Source organism: Lepeophtheirus salmonis, chromosome 3 (assembly GCF_016086655.4).
Source record: "Lepeophtheirus salmonis chromosome 3, UVic_Lsal_1.4, whole genome shotgun sequence".
Taxonomy (NCBI): Eukaryota; Metazoa; Arthropoda; class Copepoda; order Siphonostomatoida; family Caligidae; genus Lepeophtheirus; species Lepeophtheirus salmonis.
Genome location: NC_052133.2, coordinates 46,931,932 through 46,959,236, shown reverse-complemented (window position 1 = coordinate 46,959,236; position 27,305 = coordinate 46,931,932). Strand labels below are relative to the sequence as shown.

Sequence of the window (27,305 nt, the reverse complement as noted above, 5' to 3'; positions counted from 1 at the left end):
TATAACAAAATAAGGAAAATATTTTAAAGGGAAATTTCTTAGGGTACACAACCAAAAAATTTGGTTTAAAAAGGTCATTTTGATGTTTTTCGATGTTAAAGCATCAGGAACAAAACATGTCATTTCAAAGGCAAAAAAAGGTAACATTTTGTCGACTTTTGTGATAAATGTAAAAGCAACGTCAGATTGGAGGCATACTTGTTCATATACATTGGAGAAAATAAATATTTTATAGCAAACTGATTTTGTAAATTTGGCCGCTGACAAAGAAACGACTGTCTATAATTTTAATGGAAGGCTTCTCTAACATTATCAGATGAAAAAAAAAGTTCTTTGGGTTAGAAAAGTGTTGTGTAACACCCCAAGAATACCATTCCCAACATCAAGCATGGGGGTGGAAAAAATATGTTTCGAGTGGTGTTTCTCCCCTAAAGAGAAAAACGACTTCACGACAATGACTTGAAATATACAGCCAAAGCAACAAAGAAGTGGCTCAATAAAAAGCACATTCAGGCCATGATGTGGTCTAGACAGTCACAATCCCATATAAAATCTTTACAAAACTATCAAGGGATCAAATATATATTTCCTCATCTGTATATAATTATTAAACAAAAAGAGGATTTTTTTATACCTAGTGGCTTTAAATTTAGAATTGTTTTTTGTAAATGGTAGTAAAACAATGAATTTACTTTTTACAACTTACTTTTTAACTATTGTTATTTAGCTTTTAAGAGGTACCTTTTTTTATTAACCTATTCTTGGCTTCAATGATTGTAAGGATTATTGATTATGAAATCATCCAAATAATTAGTTGAAATTGAGAAATGTATTATTGTCGGATTTAAAGCGTAATTGCACTTAAGATAGTTAGTAAGATAATAACTCTGATTTTTTTTTTGTGTCTTACTTTGTTAATAAATTAAAAATGGAATAAAGTTATACTTCAATATTCTTCTCTTTATTTGTGAAGTAAAAGACATAAATAACAAAAATTCTAGAGACTTTAAAGACACATTGAGGGACAGTTTAGTACATAACACTCATATAATTTACCTTAAACTCTCGCTTAGAGTAGATGAAAACATGGTTTTCATGCACTTTGGGGACATCTTGTTGTTCAGTCAAAAAATGTTGCCCCTGTCCAAAAAATATAATTTATTAAATATTTATATATTTTTCACTTAGTCTTTTTTTATCGATAAAGGTCATTATTTTGGCGCACTTTGACACTCTTAGCCAAAATCATCAACTACCAATTTATCATATGTTAACTCCATGATGTTCAAGTGATGACTCAATTAATTAGTATCTGTATATAATACATGAAAATATTGTTTGCCATGCTTTTTATTTTTATTGTGACATTTATTATAAGTAAGTTTATTGACGTTTCTCATAAACCGGTGACGTCAATAAATTGAGAATAGTTTTTATTCTGAATAATTGCTGAATATTCATACGGAATGTACTAAACAAAATATTATTTTGGGAAAATAAACACATTTAAACCAATTTTTATATTGATAACACCAAAAAGTATAAGTTTAATATAACTAATTACTTCGTTTGATTTCTTAAAAAAAATATATACATATATACAGTACCCATGAAGTATCAAGGGAATTGTCAGCTGACAACAAAAGAAATAAAGTATCATTGAGTAAGCCAAGTAACGTTGTGCTACAAGCAAGTGCTTAAATCTTACAGTATTATTTGGTATAGCATACATATACCTTTAACTGATTTCGTAATGATGATGTCATGTATAACTTTAATTATATATTACCAATTTTATTCGTTTTGTCACACTAAATAACGTATTTTTTTTAATAGGCACGGAAGAACGGACTTGTTATGGTGAACTTTTTTTCATACTTTCTTACTTGCTCAAACATTTCTTCAATAGAAGACGTTGTTGGTAAGATTATGTTTCTTTGTGTATATATACACATAATTATAATATCTTCTATTAAAATTATGATAATTATTTTCCAACATCACTAATCCATCTTTATTATACTTTTACCTCTCTTATAGCGCACATCAATCACATACGAAAGGTTGCAGGGATTGATCATGTTGGGATTGGAGCTAGTTATGATGGAATCAATAGGTAAGCAGTATTCATGTGTATGTACGTTTACTCACTTACTTTTTTATGAGAGGTCTTTTGTATGTAATTGTTTGATAAATATGAAAAGTAATATGTTTTTGTATTTTTTCAATCTCATATTATAAGCATTTATATACAGGGTAACTAACCTATATGTCTTAGGACAGTATCTTCAACTTAGTATAACTAATAGATAGGTATTTATTTTATGATTCAATTTATTGAATATGATTTATAAAACCTTCCTTTTTTTTTTGTTGTACAACAGACTTTTTCTAAAAAGTGTTTTGAGCCTCTACCGACGACATCTTGAAGCGGATGCGCGTCATCATTTCGCTTTATTTGGATGGGAAAAGCTGTAGTTGCCGCAAATGGGGCTCAAATTTGACGCTGATTTCAATCTTATAAAATATGTTTAGAGAAATAAATATTTGTGTACTTTCTTGCCTATTGACGTAGTCCCAAAACTTAAGGGTCACCCTCTAAATTTATCTTTTTCATTTTAGTGATATATGGGTATAATGCAAAAGGTATAATTTTTATTCATATTTATTATCTATTTTGGTAAATATTCGATCAGTTTTTCGAAAAAGTCTAGAGTAATGATTCTCAAACTATTAGATTCCAAATCAGGCCCTTGACTAAAGGGGCAAGGCAATAATTTTTGTATTTTTACATCTGGAAATAAATTATTTGTCAAATTTTGTTTTCTAACGAATTGGCTATTTAAAAAAAACATTTTGCCAGACAAATCGAGGCATATAGTATACGACTTAAACATTTATATGGAACTTCTTAAGTAGGATTAAACCAGAAGCAACGTAACTCAAAAAAACACAATGAACACAATAGTAACTATACTGGTTCTGGTACCGATATGGTACATATAGACCCAAACACAGTTGGCTCTTCAGAGAAATTGGATTTGGATTAGGCATTTAAAAAAAGTTGTCTAAATTTGTTTATCGAAACAATTCAGGCAGTTGTTAAAACTGCAAAAATCACGGCTTGTATGTTTGATGAGACGAAAATTCGGAAACTCTCCAAGAGATAAGACCAAATCCAGATAAAGTAAACTAAAGAAGGATACTTCTCATTAGATCATGCATTTGAAGAGAGCAGATTTTGTTACATAATTAGACCATTTTAAAGAGACAAATGATACGATATAGAAGTTATTAATATAAAATTAAACAAATAAATATAACAAATTATTAGTAACATTATACATTTAAAAAAATGAAATGAGAAATTTTTATACGAAAATAAATATACTGATACGCATAATAGAACATACATTGGAAATGCAGACAATGCTTTCGAGAAAATAGAGGCATATTATTTTCAAGAGTCTAGTTCTGTGTCCACTCGTTTTCCAATGACAAAATAGGTACACAAGTAATAAAGAAATATAGGACCAAGGTTATGTAATTATCCATATAGATTATGCATCACAAACTCCACCTTATAAATGGAATTGTGACTGAGATAAGTTATTTCTGCGTTATATACATCAATGAAAATGAAATACTCTTATCAATGAAATATTTTTCTGTTCTTCACTTGGGCATTCAATCGATTAATCTTTTTATGGGACTAATTAGTTTTTCTATCAGTATACGATTATTCCGTAGAAGATTTGGAGGAATTTATTTGTTGTTGAGTATAGAGACAATGATTCACGATTTCTGAAGTCACTATCACAGACCTTAATGAGAAGGGGCACATCTACACCATGAAGATGAGATACACCGAGTGAGGCACACAGAGACGAAATCCTTTGAACAGTACATGAAGAGAGGATCATAAGATGTGTGGCTAAGATTTGCCAATGGAAAAGTATGAACTTCTAGGGAAAATGGATAGATGCAGATCCAATGAATTACAATCCAGGCACAAGGGAACTTTTTTATGGCGTCTGACTTATAAAATTTATTATATTCAATATTGCGCTAACGTAAGCAGCAAACTATAGTCTTTATTAGAGGGAAATGTTGTACAAGAATTATTAATAAATAATGAATAAAAAATAAGGAAGAAGAAAGAGAACACACACAAACTGTTTTCCTTTTGGAATCTTCAAATAGTAATCTATTTGACCAAACACGATATCCTTATTACTAACTAGTGCGTGTGCTCATGAAAGACAGAGCAATAAAAGATTGCTTGGGAGTTGTAAGTGAAATTCCTTTTTCAATCGCGGAGCACACCAAAAAACGTATTAACTTTTTATATGTCAAGAACAAAACTAACATTGCAAAAGGGCTCATATTGTGAAAATACGTTTTGGGATCTGTGTATCAAGATAATAGGAACATTGTAAAAGATCACCCAATCACTTTGGCTAGAAAAATCAAATTACTTTGAAAAGTAAAAGTGGCCGTCACCCTATAGCCTCCATACTAATCCTACTGATTTTTTATAATATCTGAATATTGGGATGAAGGCATGTAGAGAACGTCATTGATTGTTTATAACCTGTAAAACCTTAAAACGATCACTCAACTATTCTTGACTAAAAATCTCAATTACTTGGAGAACACAAAGTGGCTACCGCCCTATGTTCCAGATGCTAATCCTCCTGATTTACGTAATCATCACAAGTTCAGAGGAAAACATGTTGATTACTTCATTCACTGTTGATAGTGTAAAACAGAAGTTGGCCAAGGATGCAAATCTAGGAGGGAAATATACCACGAAAAAGGAAAGGAAGTTAGGATCACCAAATCATTCGTAGCTAAAATGTCATTATTTGGCTAACTCAAAGTACCTGAATATTTTTACTGGCCGTATAATGAGATGAATGTATGTAAATAAAGTCACAACCTTTTTATGGACGTAAAAAGGGAACAGCCCAGAATGCAAACCTTAGTAAGAAAGTATGGGAGGAAAGAAGGATTGGCTAAAAAAATGAATTTCAGGAAAAAGTCATAGTGGTCACCATTATGTAGCCATTTGCTAATCCTCTTGATTATTTGTATTGGGTGAATGTTGAGATGAAGGGTTGTAGGGAACGTCATAGACTGTTTAAAATATTTAAAAGAATTTGGAAAGGGATGCAAACTTTGGAAGACAGGAAGGATCACGATATCATTCTTGTCTACAACATCAATTACTGGGAGAAGTTGAAAGTGCCAAAACCCTATAGCCAAGATGTTTATCTTGTAGTTATTTGTACTGACCGCATTTTGAGATGAATACTTGTAGATAACATCCAAGACTGTTTATAATGTTTAAAAAAGGGACAAAGGTCCAAAACTTGTAAGAAAGTTTGAGAGGAAGGATCAGCCAATAATGTTTGGGTACAAAATCAAACATCGAATTAAGTCATTGTGCCTAACCTAAAGCTCCTCAGATACTTTTCCTCAACATAATTTCTTCTTTGACGGCATGTTGATATGAAGGCTCACAGAGAATGTTTTTGAAGTGAGGAATCAATAAAAACAGATGTAAAATACATCTGAATTGTTCTAGATCCGGATTACATCCATAAGTTTCACGTATCTTTCAGTGAGATGATTATTGCCATAATAAGATGCTGATGTTAACAGAATGAAATATAGAAAAACAGGACATCATTCTGATGTTTTTGTAATATATATTATAATACTTATATAAAGCCTTTAAGACTACTATAGATATTGTGTAAATTGTTACTTTTCACGCCGTATAACTAGGTGTGTTTAATGATATAAGTTATGTTAGCATGACTCTTTTGATATCTATATATCTACATTATAATATACAGTGTATTTTTTATTGATGATATTATCAATTTTATGTACACATAGTATACAGCAATAGGACAATGAAAGCTTTTTACAAAAAAAAAAAAAAAAAAAAAGGTTGTCAATATTGTCGATTCATCTTCACTACTACACTGTACAGTGTATATATTATATATAAACTCATAGATGTACAAAAAATTTAGGGGCTCCCTCCTGACTTTTTTATTCAATAGTAATCTGTTGTGAAATGCAATTTTGTAAGAAAAAGTTCTATACAATCATCTTACCGGGTGACAACTAAAAATTCTTGAATTCTAATACTTAAATTTTCAGTATTACTCAAACTTTTTTATGAGCGCATTCCTTATATTTAGATGTTCTCTCGTCAAAAATTAAGGAATAATGATAACAGCATTGGAAAAAAATATAAAAAACCCTGTATAAATTACAAACTGGAATAGCAGTGCCCACTTTCTAGAAAATATTTTAAGCAATTAGGTAATAGCTATTTTATAATTTGGTAATATATCCTGCTAGTATGGAAGGAACTCAAAATAAATTTTGTACAAATCCTGACAGGTTGAAGAATGTTTTTTTACAAGCCAAGCTTGTCTGTTATAACGTTTCATTAGATTAGCTGTAAGCAACCGCCAGAAGAATGAAATAAACACAAATGTCACTCTGTATCTAGCAAGGTCATATAGGCTGGAAATAATCCACTGTAGGTCCCGAATTCTACTTTCTGTAAAAGAGACACTCTTCAGTTTGCCAACAACAAACAAACTTGCATACTGAAAATGAATAGGATTTATAGCCCCAACTGTAAAGATAAGTATAAAAACAGAATGGCAAATGTGGGATATATGATTTTTTTACTTAATTTCTTATAAAATAGTAAACAAAATATTTTTGTCTTATATTTGATGTAATTGCATCTATTAATAAATTTTTTCATTGTTGAGGATGAATAAAACTAGGAATGTAACTAAAGGTGATGATAGGAAACAGATCCCAATTATATAGTTTTTTTTAAATCGCGTTCAAGGCATAAAATTTTACATATGGATAAAATAAACAAAAACAATAAATGTTTTTTAAGATATTCTGGTCTTTTTCTAGTTGTACAAAAAACGACCTGCTAGCATGTTTTAAAAAACAGCTTCATGAATGTATTGGAGGAGAACAGCATAGCTGTCATGACGTATCATAATATAAGCTACGGATGGCTATGAGATAAAGGAAATATACACAAATCCCACGGCGTATCTTGGGAAGACAAATGCTGGAAAAACCATGATGTTGACCCTCAATTCTACTTCTTGTCTAACAAGGAATTACAGGGGTATGGAGCAAAACGTCAACTGCTAATTAATATTAATTTTCTAATAAAGATAAGAAGGCGTATGGTTTATTTTTGATATTATGGTTCAGCCATTTTTTCTGCAAAAACAAACAAATATATAAATACATTTTGTCATTTTGCGTTATGAGTGATCAAAAAAGCCAAAAAGCCACACTTCCTAGAAGCTGATCTTGAGGAGGGGTGGATTATGTACATTGTAAATTTCTACAAGAGTATTTTTTTCAAGGAGGTCAAGATGAAGAATGATGGAGAAGACCTCCAGGAAAGTAGGATGTGGAAGGTACAATTAAAAGAGGGATCCGGTATTCCTGAACAGCTTGGAGAAGAAGATCAAGAAGGACCCCCACCAAATCGATGAATTGCCTCGCCAACGACTTATCCATAGCTTCTAGGACCATCTGGAAGTCTATAAAGGGTAACTGAGGACTGTGTTTATCCACAAAGACCATATATTTAAAAAATATTTATTGAAGCATTTCTTAAACTAGCTCTCGAGCCCACGTTTTTCTGCCCAACCCGGTACACTTTTTTTCTCTGCATCAAATTCTCAATATTTTTATCATATCATAAACTCATTTACGATTTCGCTCATTAAATTGAAGATGAGTCGACTGATAAAAAAAAAGAAAAAACATCTTCATCAAAAAAAATTTTTTATATACAAAATATAATAATTAACTATTTTTAAAGACTTACTGATATAAGTACAACATTAATTGTTTATCTGGTTTTTAAGGGTTCCGTCATTTTATACGCCCGACGTAAAATTAACTATTAAATTGATAAGTCTTCTCAAGTGCCCTGTTTTGGATTTTAATTAATATTTGTACGGCTTATGTCATCGTAGGTACAAGTAAGGACTAGCGATCTCCTATTTTCTGTTAAGTTAAAATAAAAATTGATTGAACAGCCAACTTTAAAACAGGCAACATGTAATTTACCAGGTGAAAAGAATGGTCACCTCTACTGCCATGGCTTGGAGTGGATTTTGTTTATTCAATTAATGTATATCTTCTCACACCATTTCCCTAATTTTTCCCAACCAGTTGACGTGGAAAAATCATTAGTCTATGCTGTTTGAGACTATAATATAGACTTAATGATTTTTTACTATATAATGGATTTTTGGTGTGAAACCCTGCTTTTAAAAGTTACATTCATATTTACAAAATATGTCAATAATTTTTAATAGATGCAATTCATTCATGAGTGTAGATTTTATTTTTTAATCTGGTTATCTCAAAGTTTAGGCAGGAGTGAAATACAATTTAATCCAGACTACCATCAAGTGAAACAAAAACTGAATTTAAAGCTGCCTCTAACATTTTCATGTTTAAAACAGTATTACTTCGCTGCAGTACTTATCAGTTTAAACTTTTCACGAAGAATCAATAGATTGTCTTTTCAAAAGTGATAATATGTTAATTGATAATGTAATAAATAATTTATTTTCTTACTATATACAATATATAAAGAAATCAATTAATAAATCGATCCACGGATATCACACCTATCGGTCCATAAACTAAAATTACAATTTTAATATTGTTCTGGCTTAACATCACAAGGAAACACATAATTATCGGGGTTTCACACAGGATTTTCCAGAGAGCCGTTAAAAAAATGTCTGGAAAGAACCTTCTGAGTGTGAAAATGCTACTTTTGACCCCAGAAATGAAATAAAGCCATCTCCTTCGTTGCAAGACTCTTTTGAGTTCTTTTCAACTCTTTTTTTGACACTTGTAGCCTCTCTAAAATTCTGATGCCATCTACTTCTGTTACACTTTTTGGATGGATGTCAAGGGAAGGCATGCAATATCTTTCATTCGAACACCAAAACCCTCAAAGCCACTTTTACCCAGTACTGGTACGCCATGACAGAAAACTACATCCACAAAGGGTTCCAGGCCTTTTGCCGTCGTCGGGAAGTCATAATTACCGCTAAGAGTGGCTACATTAATGATTAAGGGAGCTCAGACACACATATGTATATTTATATGAAATTATATTGTTAATTAATTTGAAATGTTTAGATTTCAATAAACCACTAGGTATAAGGAATTGTTCCTCAAATGCATACATCAAAATTAGTCACAAAAGCAATCATAACTATTTATTTACTTAAAAAAAGTACAATTGCCAATCTATGATGAAAGAACTATAAAAAAAGTTATGTATGTTGTGCATTGCTTTATAAGTTAACAATCAAAGTTACCATTTTTTTTTGTTATTGCTCAGTTATAAGTTAGTACTTATTGAGGGGGGGGGGTTATATTTTATTTTAGCCATGCATAGAGACAACAAAGAAATATAAAAAAAAATTAGAACTGCGACGTCAAAGACATTGGTAGCTACTTTTTAAATTATACCGAGTGGAACTTAAGAATTAACACAGTTTCGATACTATTCATGAATGTTCGATAAATTTCTTATTATTTGTATTTGATACCAATACTTCCAGGTATTCAATTCTGTCACAATCATTTGTTACTATAGTAGTTGATTAAAAAGAGTGTATTAAGCCTACTTCCAAATCAATTATATAATAAAAGGTATTACAATAATAATTGGTATTCTAATTTGATATATTAGGAAAAAAATGAATAATTATAAGTTATATCATAAAAAGAGATTGATATATCTTTATATTTTTCAAAATGATTTCCTTTGGCTACTCCCATAGCCTCAAACCTTGGCCTAAAAGCGCTGCAGCACTTCTTCAAGACGGCCTCGAACATGGACGCCCACTACTGCTTGACAGAGGCCTTGAGGTTATCCAAATTTTGTTTGTGGGTAGCAGCATCTCTCGTTGACAACACTATGAATGGCATAGTTGAAGGGGGAACAGTCTGTCGTGGGATACAACAGTTGATACATTATGCTTTAACCAAGTCAACACCTTCTGGCCTCTCTGCACCCATAGGCCATTGGTTGCTGTCGAAAGCTTTTGCTGATGTCATCGTACATAATAGACAATGGAAAAATCCTTCATATACCTCCTCACAGTCCAATCACTGACATTACAGGGCTTGGCATGCTGCTTCATCTAGTGATCAGGGTGTCCACGTCATACATGATCCCAATTTTCCGGCATCTAAAGCTGACGATAATTATCTAGGATCTGACCTGAAGCAACCATTCTCTTAATATTGTTAAGAAGATTCCAGGAGACCGCCACGAACTTCATGATCTCCTCGACACTCACCTGTGCGTGGAGCAAATCAGATACTTTTTGCTTTTTCGTCTCCATGTAGACAACTGTTGATATAACAAAGTTTATTTTATTGTTTTTAACCGGAATTATCCCTACTTTTAATAACGATACAAAGTATTTTAAAAAAGACATCCTAAAGTTATTGATTTAAATACAAGTCTAAAATTTTACCTCCTACACGTACGTAGATACAACATTCTTAAAACCAATTTCTTACAACTTGAAAATTTTGAATTGTATAAGTGTTTAAATTTTTGGTTGCCACCCGGTATTAGAAAAATAAAGTGTTACAAAAGTAGTACATTTTCTAAAAAACCTTTTTACTCTTGGGTTTAAAGTGGTTGAGAGTATATAAGTGTATAAAAAAATCTAATCAATTCCCTTTTGATCAAAGTAACTTATTTATCAAAGTGATCGGACTTTTTATTTTATTTTAGTTTGAATAACTTATACATTTCAAGAAAATCTAACTTTCTCATTTGTGGTGAGATAAAACAAAAACAATCTATAACAAAGATCAAGAAAATAAGAATTGCTTAATTTAATTAATTACTGGCAGGAGTACCCAACTGAGCTAGGAGTTATTTTTTAAACTACTCTTTTCAACGCCTTTCTTACCCACTTTAAAGATTGAGTTGCACTGATTAAGTATAAGTCAACATTATAGTTTTACATTTATACCATTTGACCTAAGAATCTTCTTTGAAGTATACATAATATATTTCCTTATCTAGGAACGACTGGGTCGCAAAACTTACGTACATAATTTAGTGAATTTGTAAAACTTCGCCTTCTTTCTTCATCTATGAATACATTAGAATTATTTTATAGGATATTTAAATTATGTTTAATATGTAAATCTTGTAATAGTTCAAAATTGCAAACACAAATACTAAAATTATTTTTCTTAAACAATATTTTTCTGTCCTGTTTATAAACACTTTGTAATGTCAACAGTATAAAAGTAAAGGCCCCTTGGAGCAATTCCTTTGTTGGAGTCAAATTTTTGGAGCTTAAATCAAGGGGGGCAATTATTTTTATGATGTTTGGTAAGGGATTGCCAGGCCCAGGCAACCTTGTACAGATCCAGCCTTGTCATTATGCTGGTACTGTTTTTTTACTTTTAAGTTAAATTCCTTGGATGGATGGAGTAGCCCAAGGAATAAATTACACCTTCCAACAAGACAGTGCACCGGCCACAAAGCCAAAAGAGCGCAGGATGTCTTGGCCACAAAATGTCTTCACTTTTGGAGTCTTATTTTAGATGTACAAAAAGCTTGGTTCTGAACCCTTGGGATATGTATCGATGTTGCGAGAGAGGGTGAAGCATGAGGCCTGTGCCAATAATTATTCGTCCATATAACCCCTGACAAAGTTTATTACCCGAACATTGGCAAAAATGGATTTGTACAAGATTTCATTATGTATAATTGAATGTCATTAAATGTAGCTTTCAAATAATTTAAAAGTTCGTTCCTTATACGCCTTTAAAGATGTTCCTAATTTATCTCGACCACCCTGCACATAGCACATATGGAAAGTTACATTTAAAAGTATAAACGAATTTAAACTAATACGTAGAAAAAACACACGTTTAATTCAAGTCATTTACCAAAGTGAAGGGAATTAGTTTCGACTATTTCGAGTTCATGGGGTTTTAATCCCGTTAATTGTTGATTTCACAGTAAAAAAGAAAGCTCTATGTTTTCTTTTTTAATTGTTTGGATGTGTACGCTTCACAACGTCTCTTTATATTATATCAATTATTGCTATCTACTTTAATAATTATCTAAAAACTATTAATAAATTATATTATTTTATTTAGATCTAATATATGTACATGTTATTAATTGGTTACTATGTGTTAACAAGAAATGGAGCTCTGGACACTTCAATTTTATAACGACCACATAATCAATATCATACTAGACTATTTATTCTTCAATAAATGTTTTGCCATGATAATTACGAAACAAAACAATTTTGTGAAATGTTTTCATGTTTAATAAATCTTTTATTTTTTGACGGAAAAAAAATCGTCGAAAAACAATAAAAATATACTTGAAAAACAAAGTAACGTTGTCAAAATTACAAATTTCTATATGCTGCCCTTTCAATCAAAAGTATGTCCATAATCTGGCCTTCCATAAGGAATAATTTTGCTCTTTTTAGTGCAATTTGCAATGCACTCGACCGGACAGTCATATTTATTTGCTCTGATAAACAGGAATGAACTGGACCGAACTGAGACTAAACTGGACAGGCTGCAGTTTCTAGTCATAAATACGGACTGACACAACACTAATGATATATAAATAATCTAGGCTGAACTTTGATATAAAATCTACAAGCTTACTTTTGTGTTCATGGGCCACAAACACAACGTGCATCTATTGTTTATGGACCAAAATGTCACCTCCTGTGACAGCTGTACATACGCAGGTATGACGTTGTTGGTTTTTTGGTAGCTAGTCAGAAGTGTTTGACATCAGCTAAAAAAAGGCATCGATCATAAAAGTATTTATTCAACAATTGAGAAAAAGGCAGAGAGTCTCTTTGTTCCGACAAGGTCAGGAAGAGACAATGTTGATATTCCAAACTTCTGAAGCCTCAATATTCAGAAAAAAAATTATCTGAAGGTGATAATAAATCAACAGCAAATCGTTCTAATCGCAAGATGAGGTCAGAGTAGATGCCTTGCAATAATAATCATACAAATTACAAAGAGCTCAACTTATGATTGTCAGGTTTCTTTTACTTTGTTAGAACCAGTATTTGGCGTCCGAGTTCAATGGAACTATTTGGGTAGGCTGCAATTGAACGAACGATACGCCAATAGATTATCTTGCAACACAAAATCCAAGCTGATGTCTGGGATCCTGAAGGAATTCTGGAATCCTAAAAAGGATAGTTTCATCAAAACCTACTCTCGTTTCAGTGGTCAATTCAAGGGCGTTACGATAATACTCATTTGATTCATTAATAATGGGTTTACTTAGCATTGATTTGATCAAAATCGGATGATTAATTTTCTAGAAGATCTATTTAAAAAATCGTGTTTGTTATTAAATAGAGATTAGTCTTTTTTTCAAATATGCTTAGTCTGATATACATTATACAAGTTTTTGCACATTAATCATAGGATATCAAATCATGTTTAATTGCCATTGATATATTTATGTATGTAATATTGATGAAAAATAATAATTACTTTTCTTGATATTGATAAAAGAAGAGAAAAGAAGAAACTTTTCATTAATTAAATTATATCTACTCAGTGCTTTACTGAATTATTCGATATTCTTTGTTTGTTATTTTTACGATATCAGACATGACTACTCTATGCATTTTTGTATGTTTGTATGTACGTAATATGTACATATATAAAAACCAATGGAAATTAATATTAAAGCAATACCATAAATTGGCGTTGTTGTTTTCTGCAGATGTGGTTAATATTTTTAATATTAGCAAAAAAAAAAAAGATATGTTGTTTTTTTGCTTCATAAGACACGTTATATTTATGTTAAAACATATCTTTGGGTTTTAAATGTATTAAAGGAATTATAGCAATGCCAGCAGGAATATTCGCAATTTCATGGAGTTTTTAGAAGTCGACAAACAGACAAACAAAGTTAACTTTCGCCCTCTCTTAGTAAACATTTTTTTTAATAGGACAGTTCGTAAACAGTGTAATCTCTTTCACACTCTAGTACAGTAGTTCTTAGCCTTATTGGAAGTACTGAACCCTGTAACCTTCATCAGCGCATTCACCGAACCCCTTCATGATTGAAAAAATTAAATTAAATTATTTTAGAACATGACTACTGTTATACGCCTTGGTATTCAGATTAAATAATATACATATAGGAACTCAAAAGACAAACAAATAAACGATTTTCAAGCAAACAATTGGTTAAATTCACAAAATTTAAACTAAGAATGGTTTAATATACGAATAAATTCTAAAAATGACATGAGGGGAAAGAATGAAGAATTGTATATAATCAAATTTAATGTTTAAGGAGTATATTAAAAAGTATTGGCAATCAAATATAGATTCAAACGAATAAAAATCATTACTATATGCTGTATAATATCTTAGTTCACTAAAGAAGGTTTAATAGTTCAGATACAGCGGAGAAAATAAGTATTTGATATCCTTGGCAAATTTCTAAATTTGCCGACGGATAAAGATTGAAATCCAGAGACTGAAAATGACTTAATTTTCAATAAAACTTTAGAACTTTGCTCTCTAGAATGAAAATACACCTACCCCCTTCCACAGTCTGAATGCCACGCAATGTACAAAAGGAAGTTATTTTGCTACATCTTGTTTATATGATTATTAATCTATTCAGATATAGGGAATGCATCTAAATCAGTATTTATTTAACTTGTTGATAAATTCATTTTTTTCTATCTTTTGTAATTTCATTGACTTAATCATAATTTAGAAACAATAAATCACAATTTAAATTGAAGCCATCTTCAACATGGAAAAAAGTATTTATGCTTTATTTTTCGTTATTTCATATTTTCAGTCCACCAACCGGATTAGAAGATGTTTCTAAATATCCATATTTGTTTTCGAGTCTACTATCATCTGGTAACTGGACACCAGAGGATTTAAAAAAATTAGCGGGTCAAAATTTCATTCGTGTTTTTCAAGAAATCGAAAAGGTAAGAAAACTTTTTTTATTTTTAAATCCATGACGTTGTCAAATTGTTATTTTGTTTGATGTTGTCGGTCGATTTTTATTTAACATTCACCCAAAAAGTATATCATGCAATTAACAACACATTTATTTACAATGATTCATCTAAAACATAATTTGTATAACTTCTTTGAAATTATATATATATGAAAATAAAAGTATATAGAAAAAATATCTCCAATTATTAAATTCAATTGTAATTTGTTCTTAATTCTTAGTGACTAAAATGTTTATAAATTTGACAAATTATTATTCAACATATTTGAGACTGTAACAAGTAATTTAAATTAAAAAATACGAAATTAATACAGCTTGAAGAAGGTTTATCGAAATGTATTCCCCAAAATCATTTTAGCAATTTACAAATCTTTGCTAGGATCCATAGTCAAGTCAATCAGTCAAGCCTGGAGTGCATTTTTGCTCTAAAAACGACCAGGTTACAGGTGTTCCCGTCTCATCAATTGGAATGTTTTTCTGATAATTAATGTTGCAAGGAATGAATTTTTAATCATTTCCAATCATTTTTTTGCCCTTTCGTTACATTTTGAAAATAGGTTGATAAAAATTAACCTCTTGCGAGTAATCATAGAGATTTATAAGAAAAGAGTTGAAAACAAGCATGTGAAGCTATCATTTTATGATAGCTTTTCTAAAGATAAAAAGAGCATATGAAAAGTTGATCTTTTGGATGTAATAACAGCTGTCTAAGGAGGGAAAATAAGATGAAGAAAAGGGTGTTTGGCTATATTTAACGGATCAGTGGTACTTCTTCTGTCCAAGTCTGGCGACTCATGAAAGCTAGAACAAAAGTATATCCAACTTAATTTTTGGTTCCTTCGTCATATTGTACAATGGATCCGATCAAGCATGGACGACAGAGACTCAGTCTTTATTTATTTTTGATAGTCCAGCAGTATGGGAACGATAATGGGATGAAAAATTGCCTTCATCTTATTAGAACTACCTATCAGTTAAGACATTGCAAAGATCCAATGTATAAGGAAAAATTGAAATTTGTGCTTTTCAGATGGAACGTTAGGCTACATCTAGCTCTAATTATCACAAATAATAGCAATTATAATAGAAATTATTATATTTTTTTTCTTGAAACTTTGTTAAAGTGTATATTAAAATGAAATCTATTTCAATACAATTTTTCAAGTACGTATCCAATAATTACATAACAAATATGTCTCCAAATCGTATATATATCTTCTTTCATTCAAATGTTATTAATACTGGCGGTCTTTTCATAATTTTAAGAGAATAAATATATTATTCTCAAATTTGAGTGATAAATAGATAAGTTATATGCATGTGTTTTTTCTAGATTAGTTATATCCTTGTGTTTTTTCTAGATAAGTATCTCCTCTAATGGGTCAATTTGGCCCTGCTTAGGTTTTCTCAAAAAAATCATACATTTCTAATTATAACATTACAAAGATGGGTTTTTGCAACATTAAGTGCAATTGGCAGAGTCTCCAAAGGATTAGTCTGAATAGTATCTATTTAGAATTATTCGTTCATTAATAGTATATGTAATCAATACTCTATTTTCAGAAATCTCATTCAAGCTATGATTTTGTGTAAATCATCATTTATAACAAATTACTTTTGTTTTTGTTGCTTTTTACATATATTATATAGCTCTAAATAGAATTATGCCTTACTGGGTGTTACAAAAATACTTGAGCAGTTTCACTTTATCAAACAAGAAGCCGTAGTAAATAAATGCATTGCAATTCATATACTGGGTTGATATTTTTAATCTTGAAAACCCTACAATCTATATTAATGAAAGTTTACTCATGAGATTTAACTGTCAAAATTGTATAAGGAAAAATACAAAATCTTTGGGATGTTCTCCAGAAACGAACGGTTTACAGTCATTATTGTGTGCCTCCTTGCCGGACACACTGCCAAGGAGATTATTGAGTTTACGAAGCTATTCAAATCAGATGTTTACGATGTCTACAAGGTTTTCAAAGAGTCTGATTGGTCAGAAACACCTGTAAAGGAGGACTGATGATTGTTCTAAGAAGAAAAACGTACCCCAGATTTTTTTACCCAAAATCAAATATAGCCTCCTGGCTTGCTGAATCTATACGCCTTTTGATTACTACGCGTATGGGAGAAAAAAAACGTGGGGATAACTTAATTGACACTTTTCGGGTTTCTATTGTCAAGGTAGAGGGCAAATTGGACAAGAAGTTCCTCATCAGGGCTTAAACCATGTTCAGGCCCCGGATAGAGGCTGTGGTTGAAACTTTAGGTGCTTGGTTAGAGTGATTGTTTTCGTTATGTAGCCCTACATGTTAGAGTAAAAGACTTGTAAATTTGATGAATTATTTTTGGAAATAAATTGTTATAACATTATCCTTAAATTTTCCAGATTTAAAATCCCCACCTTCAATACTTTTTTTAAAGTCAGGACAAGCAGGAATATAATATACTTAATATACCCCCCTTCCATTAGATGCACACAGAGCCTCCAATCTCTTCTTAAAACCCTTGCAGACAACTTCGGGCATAATGCCACATTGCATATTGATGGTGGTCTTCAATGCATGAATATTTGAGTAGCGACATTTACAGCCTTTCATTTGAATTTGAGGTGAAAAGACATAACACAGATAGGGGGAGAGGCATATTAACTTGCTCCAAAATGGCACATTTTCCTCCGGATACTTATGAGTCACTTTTTAGGTATAGGCTGGCACAGCATTCTTCTTTAAGACAAAGTTATAATAAGGGGTATCCTGTTATACCAATGGATATAATTTTTCTTTCAATAAAAGTCGAATGCATTGCATGGGCCCACATACTCGTCAGTAAGAAAACCTTGATTGCCTTCTTTACAAAATTGGGATCCAATTTAGGTTTTTCGACAGAGGCAGAATGTATATTACACCCCCTTTTTGAGATTATAAACCGTCTTTGTAGTTGTATCCTTCACCATTTGCAATCTCACAAGGAGTAGTTTTCACGTCTATTTCTTTGTTCCGATTGTCACACAACTTTGATCTTACAAATTTTTGTAAACAAAATATTTGCTTAGATGTCTCTTCTTCAAAAAACGTTACAGAAAACATTTCAAGAAAAAAAATCATGAAAAATTATGTACAATCATTTTTACCAGTGTATAGTTTTTTTTCTTGCACCCAGTAAAATGTTATAATATGTATTAATATAAATTTGAGGTTTACTTTACTAATTAGTCTTGATAGGTAGAGTTTCACATATTTTTTTTCTCCAAAAATGACATGACTTCAAATATACCAGGAAATAGTATTATAGATATTTAAAAAAATATAACACAAGAAACTTCATTAAGTATCTATGTCCCTTACAGCTTTTTAATATTCAGAAAATAAAACGAGGTACAAATGACGGCTCAGTCGTTATACACATGTAGTGTTATTTGAAATTAAATTGGCATTATGGGTCGTTGTCAAATAAAGGTAAAAAGATAACAAAAAAATTGTTTTAACATTTCTAAATAAAACGTTTATATATAAAGGATAATAAAAAAAACAGCATTATAATAAGGTATAAATATAATTACCTGAATAAATGCAAACAAAGGTGTGATGGGGGAAAGCCGTGGACAATTGCAACACAGGACGGTAAGTCAAAATCCTTGTAGTACTTGAAGTAGAATAATGATGAAAGTTTAGTCATACTGCATATGCATTTATAAGAGCAGAGATTAGAGTGCATCAAACCCTCCATGATTTTAATTTTTTTTTTTATTTCGTTATGGCGGTATGACAAAAGTTTTTTACCTAATTGTAGAATCTTAATAAATTTTGGTTAAAATTTTACAGTCTAACATCAATAGTAAAAAATGGGAATAGTAAAAGATTTATGTCGATAAACTAAATAAATGAGACAAGAGTAACTTAAATCATAAAAAATATATTTCTGTCAAATATTTTTTTGTTCAATACATGAAATAGTATTATTTGTTTTCAAAGTTAATGAAAAAATATTCGTTTTTGATGGTCAAAGTCTGATATTATCTACAAAGTGATAATCTTCACAGGTAGTCATGTATAATCACTATAACTTTAGCTTTCTCTTGAGGAGTCCTCTCTGTTTCTACTCCTTGTAAAATATTCTGAGAATATTCTTCTAAATTGGCAACACCAGTAAATTCTGAGCTTAATTTTACAGCCCTATCTGCACAGTCATTAATGACGTTAATGGAATTGATCTTTGATTTGAAAACATATAAGACGACAAATTTATCCACTTAGTGACTTTGTTTTTTGTCAGGAATTAGTCTCAGCCCATCAGTCTAAAGATGAGTCAGGAGTCGCATGAAACTAAATCAGGCAGAGTTGTAGACTGTGTTATGTCAATTGGAAAACGTGGTTTCCCAAAAACCTTTACCAAAGCGATATGTATAAATGTCCTGTCAGTCACCGAGTTAATATTTCGTAACTATGAGCCTCTTAGCCATATTGTGTCGCTCAATTGATGGAGTTAAATGACTGATGAATGCAAGTGGTACAATAACTGTGGTTGAATACCACAAATGAAGTGATCGAGTAGATATGGTACTCTTAGACATGGTTGCATTGATTACCTTATATTGCTGGGATTTTTTGTACAAACACAAATCATTCCAAAAAAGTATCCACGGCCGTGGTACATGTATTCAACCATAAACTGTAGATAAAACAAATAAAATTTACAAAAACATGTAACTTCTCACTCAGATATTTGGTATAAATGGTTCCAGTTGATAAAGATAAGATATTGTGTTGTAAAATAGCAATTTTGATTGGAAACAGCAATTTAAAGCATCTAACGGGCCTTGTGCAATGTCCAGGACGATTGGTGCAAAAATCCCTGTTGCTGAAGGCATTTAAATACAACAGGCTCAGTTCAGATGCATGTTGTAATCATCACATTGTTGTTGTGTTGAAACTTTTGACAAACTGAAGTGCTTCTTTCTCCATTCTTGTACCACAGTCTTAATTTCATCAATGAAACTAGATCAAAATGTATCATTTTTTCTATGCTGACGCAGTTCGTACTTTCAAAAATGTTTTGAAGACGGATACTTCTAGTGATATCGACGTTTTTACTATCAGGTCTTTTAATATCTGTATCAGCATCAAATTACAAATGTGATGACAATATGGTGCTCAGAGCAACGGCCGTTTAAAATACTTAGAAGATATATCTAAGCAGCAGTAAAATGACCTATTTTTGAAGCATTTGTGTCAAACACCCTCAATACAACTGATTTTTTCACATTTTCATAGTTTTAGCATTATTATGCTAAACTCAGTGATAAATTTTTTCTGAGTGTCGGCCGGTGCCAAGGGGGAGTGGCTTTTACTAAGTGCCAATCTGATTAGGATTTCTTTCAATGCTGTTACCATTGTTATTTAATTCTTGAAGACAGAACATACAAGTATAAAGTAATAACTAGTGTGTGTACTCATAATATACTTTAGTAACAATGAGTATGTACTCAGGAGTTATAAGAGTAGGTCCTTGTTGGACTCCGAGTAGAATTGAGTATCAACATCGTAGTAATTCTAATACATAAATAGTGAAGGGCAATTTGAGTCACTCAAACTAACTGAATTAAAGATATAATAACTTTAACAAAAAAAAAAAAATATTTAATAAAAAACAGTTTTTTGCAAGTTGTACAGGGATATATACAGAACAGTTTTATTTATTAAAGCTGCATTTGGCTTCGCCTCGATACAGTGTCTAAACTACGAGCAGGCCTTGGTGACAACATCCTTGGGAAAGTTGCTAAAGACGGTGTTGATCCTGTTAACAAGGTCGCCCTTGCTCTTACAAGCAGTTTTATTGGTATTTCTGTCTACTGCACCCCTCTCATATGATTACCGTCGGGTGAAGTAGGAGGACAAACATCTAGGGAAGTAAAATCAAAGAATTAGTCATCAATCCATTTTTGGGACTTTCTGGATGTGTAGCAGTGTGCAACGTCCGGCTTCTAAATAAACTCCCAGTTGTCAGCCTTTTCCTTGATCCAGAGTTACACCTTCCCCAGGATTGTTGTACACCAGCTTGTGGAGCATGTCAATGAATTCATCATCTCGCTTCAGGTCGAATCATAAAGAATGTTTCTGTACGTATATATAATCAAATGCTTCAAAGTCATAATTTGACTAAATTAACTCACGTGTTAAGTTACGGAAAAATGATTCAGTATTTTTGATCATGTCTGCAATGATTTTGTTCTAATGTACGCTGGATATGATCATCAACACTTTTCCCCGATTCCTTTCCATGAGGAAAATAAATGCATCGATACTGCTTGGCTGCTGGCAATAGACTAATATATCACAACACTAATCCATTCATTTGGTTTAAGGTCAATATTCGCTGTTGTCTTTGAAATATGAGCTACCAAACTTATGATTCAAATATCCTCTGCACCCTTTCTGGTATTGCTATATAACGATTGGGATTTGTTTCTTTTTATTTTCCCTTACGCCTGCTTGCAGCTGATCTAATAAAACGTCATGACAGACAAGCTTCTCTTCTAAAAAAAAAATTATTAATAATGTCAAGATTACCACGTTCATTTTCGGTTTATTTAATGTATGCATAGTGGTAGAACATATTTTATACAATACTGACAATGGAAAAGTCATTCACACCTCTGTATTTGTCTTACTCTGTGCTTTCATCTACATATAATATTTGTAAGTAAAATGTATCAACTGACTGTTTTTCTTATCATTTTTGATAGTGTTCTGTTATGTGTTAAAAATACATATTATAAATATATTAAAGACATGTATTTAAGTATCAAATACAAATATATTATCACAACTCCTCAGAACATCTGTCACTCTGTTAGTTCATCTTATGTTTATCTACACAACAAGCAAAAAAAAAAAAAAAGTCTCAATGGTTTCAAGTTTTTATAAGATATATTTATATTTGATTACGGTAAGGAGTATTATCTATGGTAGCTTTCAATGGAAACATATCTGCAGACAGAAATTTCTATTGTGCTTCTTGTCTGCTGTTGGGATTGGAATATTTAAAAAAGGAAAAAAACAAAAGAAATACTTTGCCGAGTACCAAAATACTTTCTCTTTTTTAATTTACGCTTACCGAGAATCTCGTTATTTTTACATTTATATAGTTATGAGTCAAATATTAAACTTATCAAACCTGTCTATATGTAGAACCTCCTTTCTACATGACTAAATATTTCAAGCTTATTGACCCAACAATATCATACCTTAATGCTTTTTATATCAGGATGCAGTAAACGATGTATTTTATGATGATATTAGAACAATTTGTGTTAAAGCTTATTTTTCTAAAACTGTTAATTTCTGAAAAAATTACGTTAAGTATAAAAAAATTAAGGAATAATTATAAATAAAAAGTTGATGATTAAGTTGCTTAGACAAAATATTCTACAAATTAATTTTTTTTAAACAAAAATAAGTAATAACATTTAATTTTCTGTTATGAATATTAATATTATGTAACATTACTTTTTTGATGATACTGCGAATTTACATGTAAGAAAAAAACATTTTGCACTTTCTATCAATGAATAATTATTTCTTTTAATGAGTTCATGCATATTAGGAAAGAGTTCATTTTTAGATTTTTCGAAATGTTGGGTCTCAAAAAGTTGTTTTATGCAAATTGACATGTATGTTACACATTTTTATCTTAAATTAATTGTAGTTGACTGCCATTCTGTTTGTTTATTTGACTGATATATACCAAAAATCGTAAGTACTTAGATATCTAAATAAATTCAACTAAAGAGTAAAAACTGTGATTACCTTGATCTTGACACCATTTTTACAGTCTTCATTTAAGAAAAAATACTTCAAAAGCCCCATTTTATTTAAATCAAAATAATTGCAAATTTATTTAACACAGTAGGAGATACTTTTATCAAACAATAACCTCAAACGTTATTTTCGGACAAGTAGAACGTTTGGCTTAACAATGAACCATTTATTAATTTAATGTTACTAAATACAACTTTTAACTATAACATTCTAACCAACATATATATATATATATGTGGAAGACTATAATTAATTTAACTCAAATTTTTGCGCTTATAGATCAACATGTAAATTTTAGATTATCATTCAATTTATAAATAATTTTAATAGCAACTTTTAGATAAAAAAATTCTTATACTAAACAAAATCTTGAATTTGTAGTCAATGTTTATCTGTATCAATGAATGTATCTTTAGATGTTTAGAAGAAATTTTTTGTTTTAACAATGTAGTTATATTAATTAAATCCCACATATGATTGTAAGTCGTATTGATCTGTATACTGTATATATAGATCCCTGATGTATATTATATACAAATTTTTATCTTAAAAATAACAATGTAGGTATATTAATTCATTCTTACAGGCGTCTTACAAGTAACATCGAACATATGTATATACAGGATACATTGTATATAATTCACCATGATGTATATCATCTATATACATATATATATATGTAATAGAGTTTCTCTCTGTGTATGTGTACTTTATGGGTGCCACACCGTTGAAGCTAGGAGGCTAACATTTTTCTTGGGTGCCTCTTTTGAAATTGGTCAGGCTAAGACAAGGGCATTTATCTTTCAGAGAGTCATATTCAAGGGGCATATTCTTTACTAAAAACTATTTTTTGTTGTTCAAAGTGACTAGATTGGTTGTGTTATATATCAAAAAGTGACTGGCGCTTCAAAAAACAAATATACATAAAACAACATTTTCTAAATTTATTTAATATGAAAAAAAGTTACAAAGCAAAAAATAAATCGGTAAAAATTGGAGTCTCTTGTTTTTTAGAGCAAAAAAATGGTTTTTCAATTAAATATTGGATAAGTAAATTAAATAAAGTTTGTAAAAATGTGTCTGGAAAATCGTTTTCATATAAAATTTACACATAAAAATTTTGTTTAACTAATTTTTCTGTCATTTTCTGAATAATTTTTGGATTTTTTCGTTTTTTCTCCTTTTTTTTATCAGACGTCAATTGTTCATTTTTTAAGAAGAATTCAAAAAATATGATGCAGATTGGATTTGACTTTTAAGACAACATCACTTACAGTATAATAGGATATTTCCCATTTTTGTAACATTTTATTACGTAACTTTTGCAATATTTGCAAAAATGAACAAGTTATCGAGGATTATTTTTTAAACAATATTATTCTCAATAACTTTTTTGTTTTTGCAAGTACGACAAAAATCTTTACAATTCCCATAAATATATATTTATTACTTTTTTGCAAAATTAATGGTTTATAGTTTGTTTTTTTTTCAATTTTATTAAAGATAGACTTCTCATCTAGACAATTTCTGAATACAAATATATTGGTATGTTGTTTGAAGTTTATAATACAATATATATTTTTTTAAATTCATAATAATACATATTCTCCTGCACTGACGAGTTCTGAACATAAACATTCATTGTCGATGAAATTTTCCACTCTCTCCTTGGCTCGAGCAACAATGGGTAATCCTTTGCTTGTAAACTTATACAGTAGACAGAAAAACAAGGGAGCTTGTATAAAAATACTTTTACTGTATATGTTAAGGGTTGTATAAAATTGGGAAAGACTGGTTTGTAAAAGTGAATGAAAATTCTAGGCGTTTAGTTCAACTCTTATTAACAAAATACAGGTACTCTTCATAAAATGTTAAAAAATAAATGTGACATTGCATTAGGTTAATCAATAAGCAACTTCCCGGCTCATCAAATCATATAAATAAAATTCTCAAGATGTTAATATTATTTATACATTCTTGAAGAGAGAACGTCTAAGTATTGAGCATCTACGTGTGATTATTCACATGAAAACGGGAAAGTAACTATGAAGATTTATTGGGGAGTTAATTATATCATCACATTTTGTAATATCTAAATAGAGTCCTCTCGCCATCTATTCTATAGTTGTCCTAGAGTTGTATCCCAGCAGAAGGATCAGTGCTCAGCGCATTTGGAGCGATGATCTTGGAGAGCGACTGGCTCATAATGATTAATACACCAGTGGAAGTAAATATGAAGTTGGAGTGAGTCATAAAAGACTTAGTGTATGAACATTAATAGAGAAGTATCAGTCCCACGGTACTCGTAATAAAAACATTAGAAAATCATAATATCTTAATGACCCTACTTTGATGCACATTGTTTGTTTTATTATATGACTAATCTTATATTATTTATGTTGGACACATGTGCTAGCTTTGTTGTGCCTTATCAATAGTTTCTTTTTTATTTATTTTCTTTAAATACTTTATATATGAGTCTATGAAGTTTAAAATCTATTATATTATTATCGTGTTTCTTCTTTTGATTTAATTGGAATTGTTTCATTCTTACTTTATTAATATTAACTTATTTTTAATCTAAAGTTGTTTTTAAATAAATAGTAATTAGAAAAAAAAACACCACAATATTATTATTAAAGCAACATTTGTCTGTTTGTCGACCCTTTAACTCCGTCAATACCGGGCAGAACAGTTAGTATTCAGATACTATTACAATATAATATAATTATTTATTAATCTTAAAATGTATTGTAAATAGATAATATTTGAACAAACGATAATTTTTTCAAAGAAAAGGTGTGACATTTGAAAAATTTCACACTATTGAGCATCATTTTAAATATATTTGAAACGGTTTAAACTTTACATCCAATATTATTGAGCTAAAAGAAAGATTTTGAGATCCTAAGACTCTTAACCAGGGCGCCAACCTGCATCTTTCAGGGCTCTGTGAGGTTGTCAATGTAATCAAGCAAACAGTTGCTTGTAAAAACGGTTATCAAGAAATATATTTTTTTTTTAATTTCAAAAATTAAAAAGAATTGGCTTAAAAACGGGGCATTTGAGAGATATTCGGCCAAAATTGGATTGTCTCTCTGAAAAAAGTAGTGGGTTTACATTGATTAAAAGTTAAGAATCACTAACCTGAAACCTCCAAGTTTCAAAAATTCAAAACATAAGCTCCACCCTAATGCGCATAGATCATAATTCATTAAATATTTGTCGTCTCGTTTATTTTGTCTTTATTTACTCATGTCATGAGCTATTAAATGCTTAATGTATTTTGTCAAATCAGATTATCTTCATCATTATTACATAATATATGAGATTTTCCATACATAGACAATTATTTTAATTATGAATGAGACAAAAACACACATAAAAAATATAGAGATGATATTTTGATGTACTTTGGATTTTTTTAAGTATAATTATAATTTGAATATTACATTAGAAAGCTCAAGACTCAAATTTATTAAAGTAATAAAGCTTTTATATGAAGAAAAAAACAATGCTAAATGCATTTAATTTGAATGCAAGAAAATAAAGTTTTTGCATTTTTAAGTATATACCATTGCCACAATGGATTTAATCACCAATAATATCCCAACCAAAAAAAAAAAATATATATGGCCCGTCAACACAAAATCAAGTTAGAATGTGTTTTTTTTTTAAATTTGAACCTGGACTACATTTGTGTTCTTAAAGGAATATTTGTCAATTTTTATCTACAAATTTCTTTTATTAACCCTTGGAAATTGCCACAAATTGTGCAAAATTTTATAGTCACAATATTTAATTTTTTCTTGGCCAAAAAAGCTTATCTATATTTTAATTTATTAGTAATATGATAATGTATATATTCTCATATATATTATAGATTTATACATGTACTAAAATAAAAAGGCATTAGTATTAAAGTAAATGGATAGAATAAACAAATAATCACAAATCATGCAATAATAAAATAAAACTTGCTTGTTTATAAAAAGACTATACCTTTATAGATATGTAGATGAAGTTGCACAACGAAAATAACCCTTAGAGATATCATACTCCAAGGAACTTTTCGCGTACATAATATGATCGTCCTTTGTTGTAGCTGTTTTAATAATTTTCTACTTTTTTTATGTTAAGAGACAAAGAAATCATTTTTCTTTTAATCATAAAAAAATAATCTTTTAAAAATTCGCCAATATATATATTCCAATTATATATTGGATATTTTCATAATAAACTCATGAGAAATTGATATATTTTATTTAAAATACCATATCAGGTCCTAAATAAGTCATTTAAATCAAATTAAGGTTAATTAAGACCAAAGTGAGATTTTTGAT

The 27,305-nt window shown here is 30.3% G+C and overlaps 1 protein-coding gene across 2 annotated transcripts in view; it reads left to right on the top strand.

Annotated features, from left to right (window-relative positions):
• LOC121115226 (uncharacterized) overlaps positions 1-27,305 on the top strand; it is a 439,152-nt gene that overhangs the window by 371,329 nt on the left and 40,518 nt on the right. For both annotated transcript variants that reach the window (XM_040709425.2, XM_071887446.1), the window contains exons 10-12: positions 1,837-1,921; positions 2,041-2,116; positions 14,966-15,104. In XM_040709425.2, the coding sequence (XP_040565359.2) occupies positions 1,837-1,921; positions 2,041-2,116; positions 14,966-15,104 (300 nt within the window). The remainder of the gene's footprint in view (positions 1-1,836; positions 1,922-2,040; positions 2,117-14,965; positions 15,105-27,305) is intronic.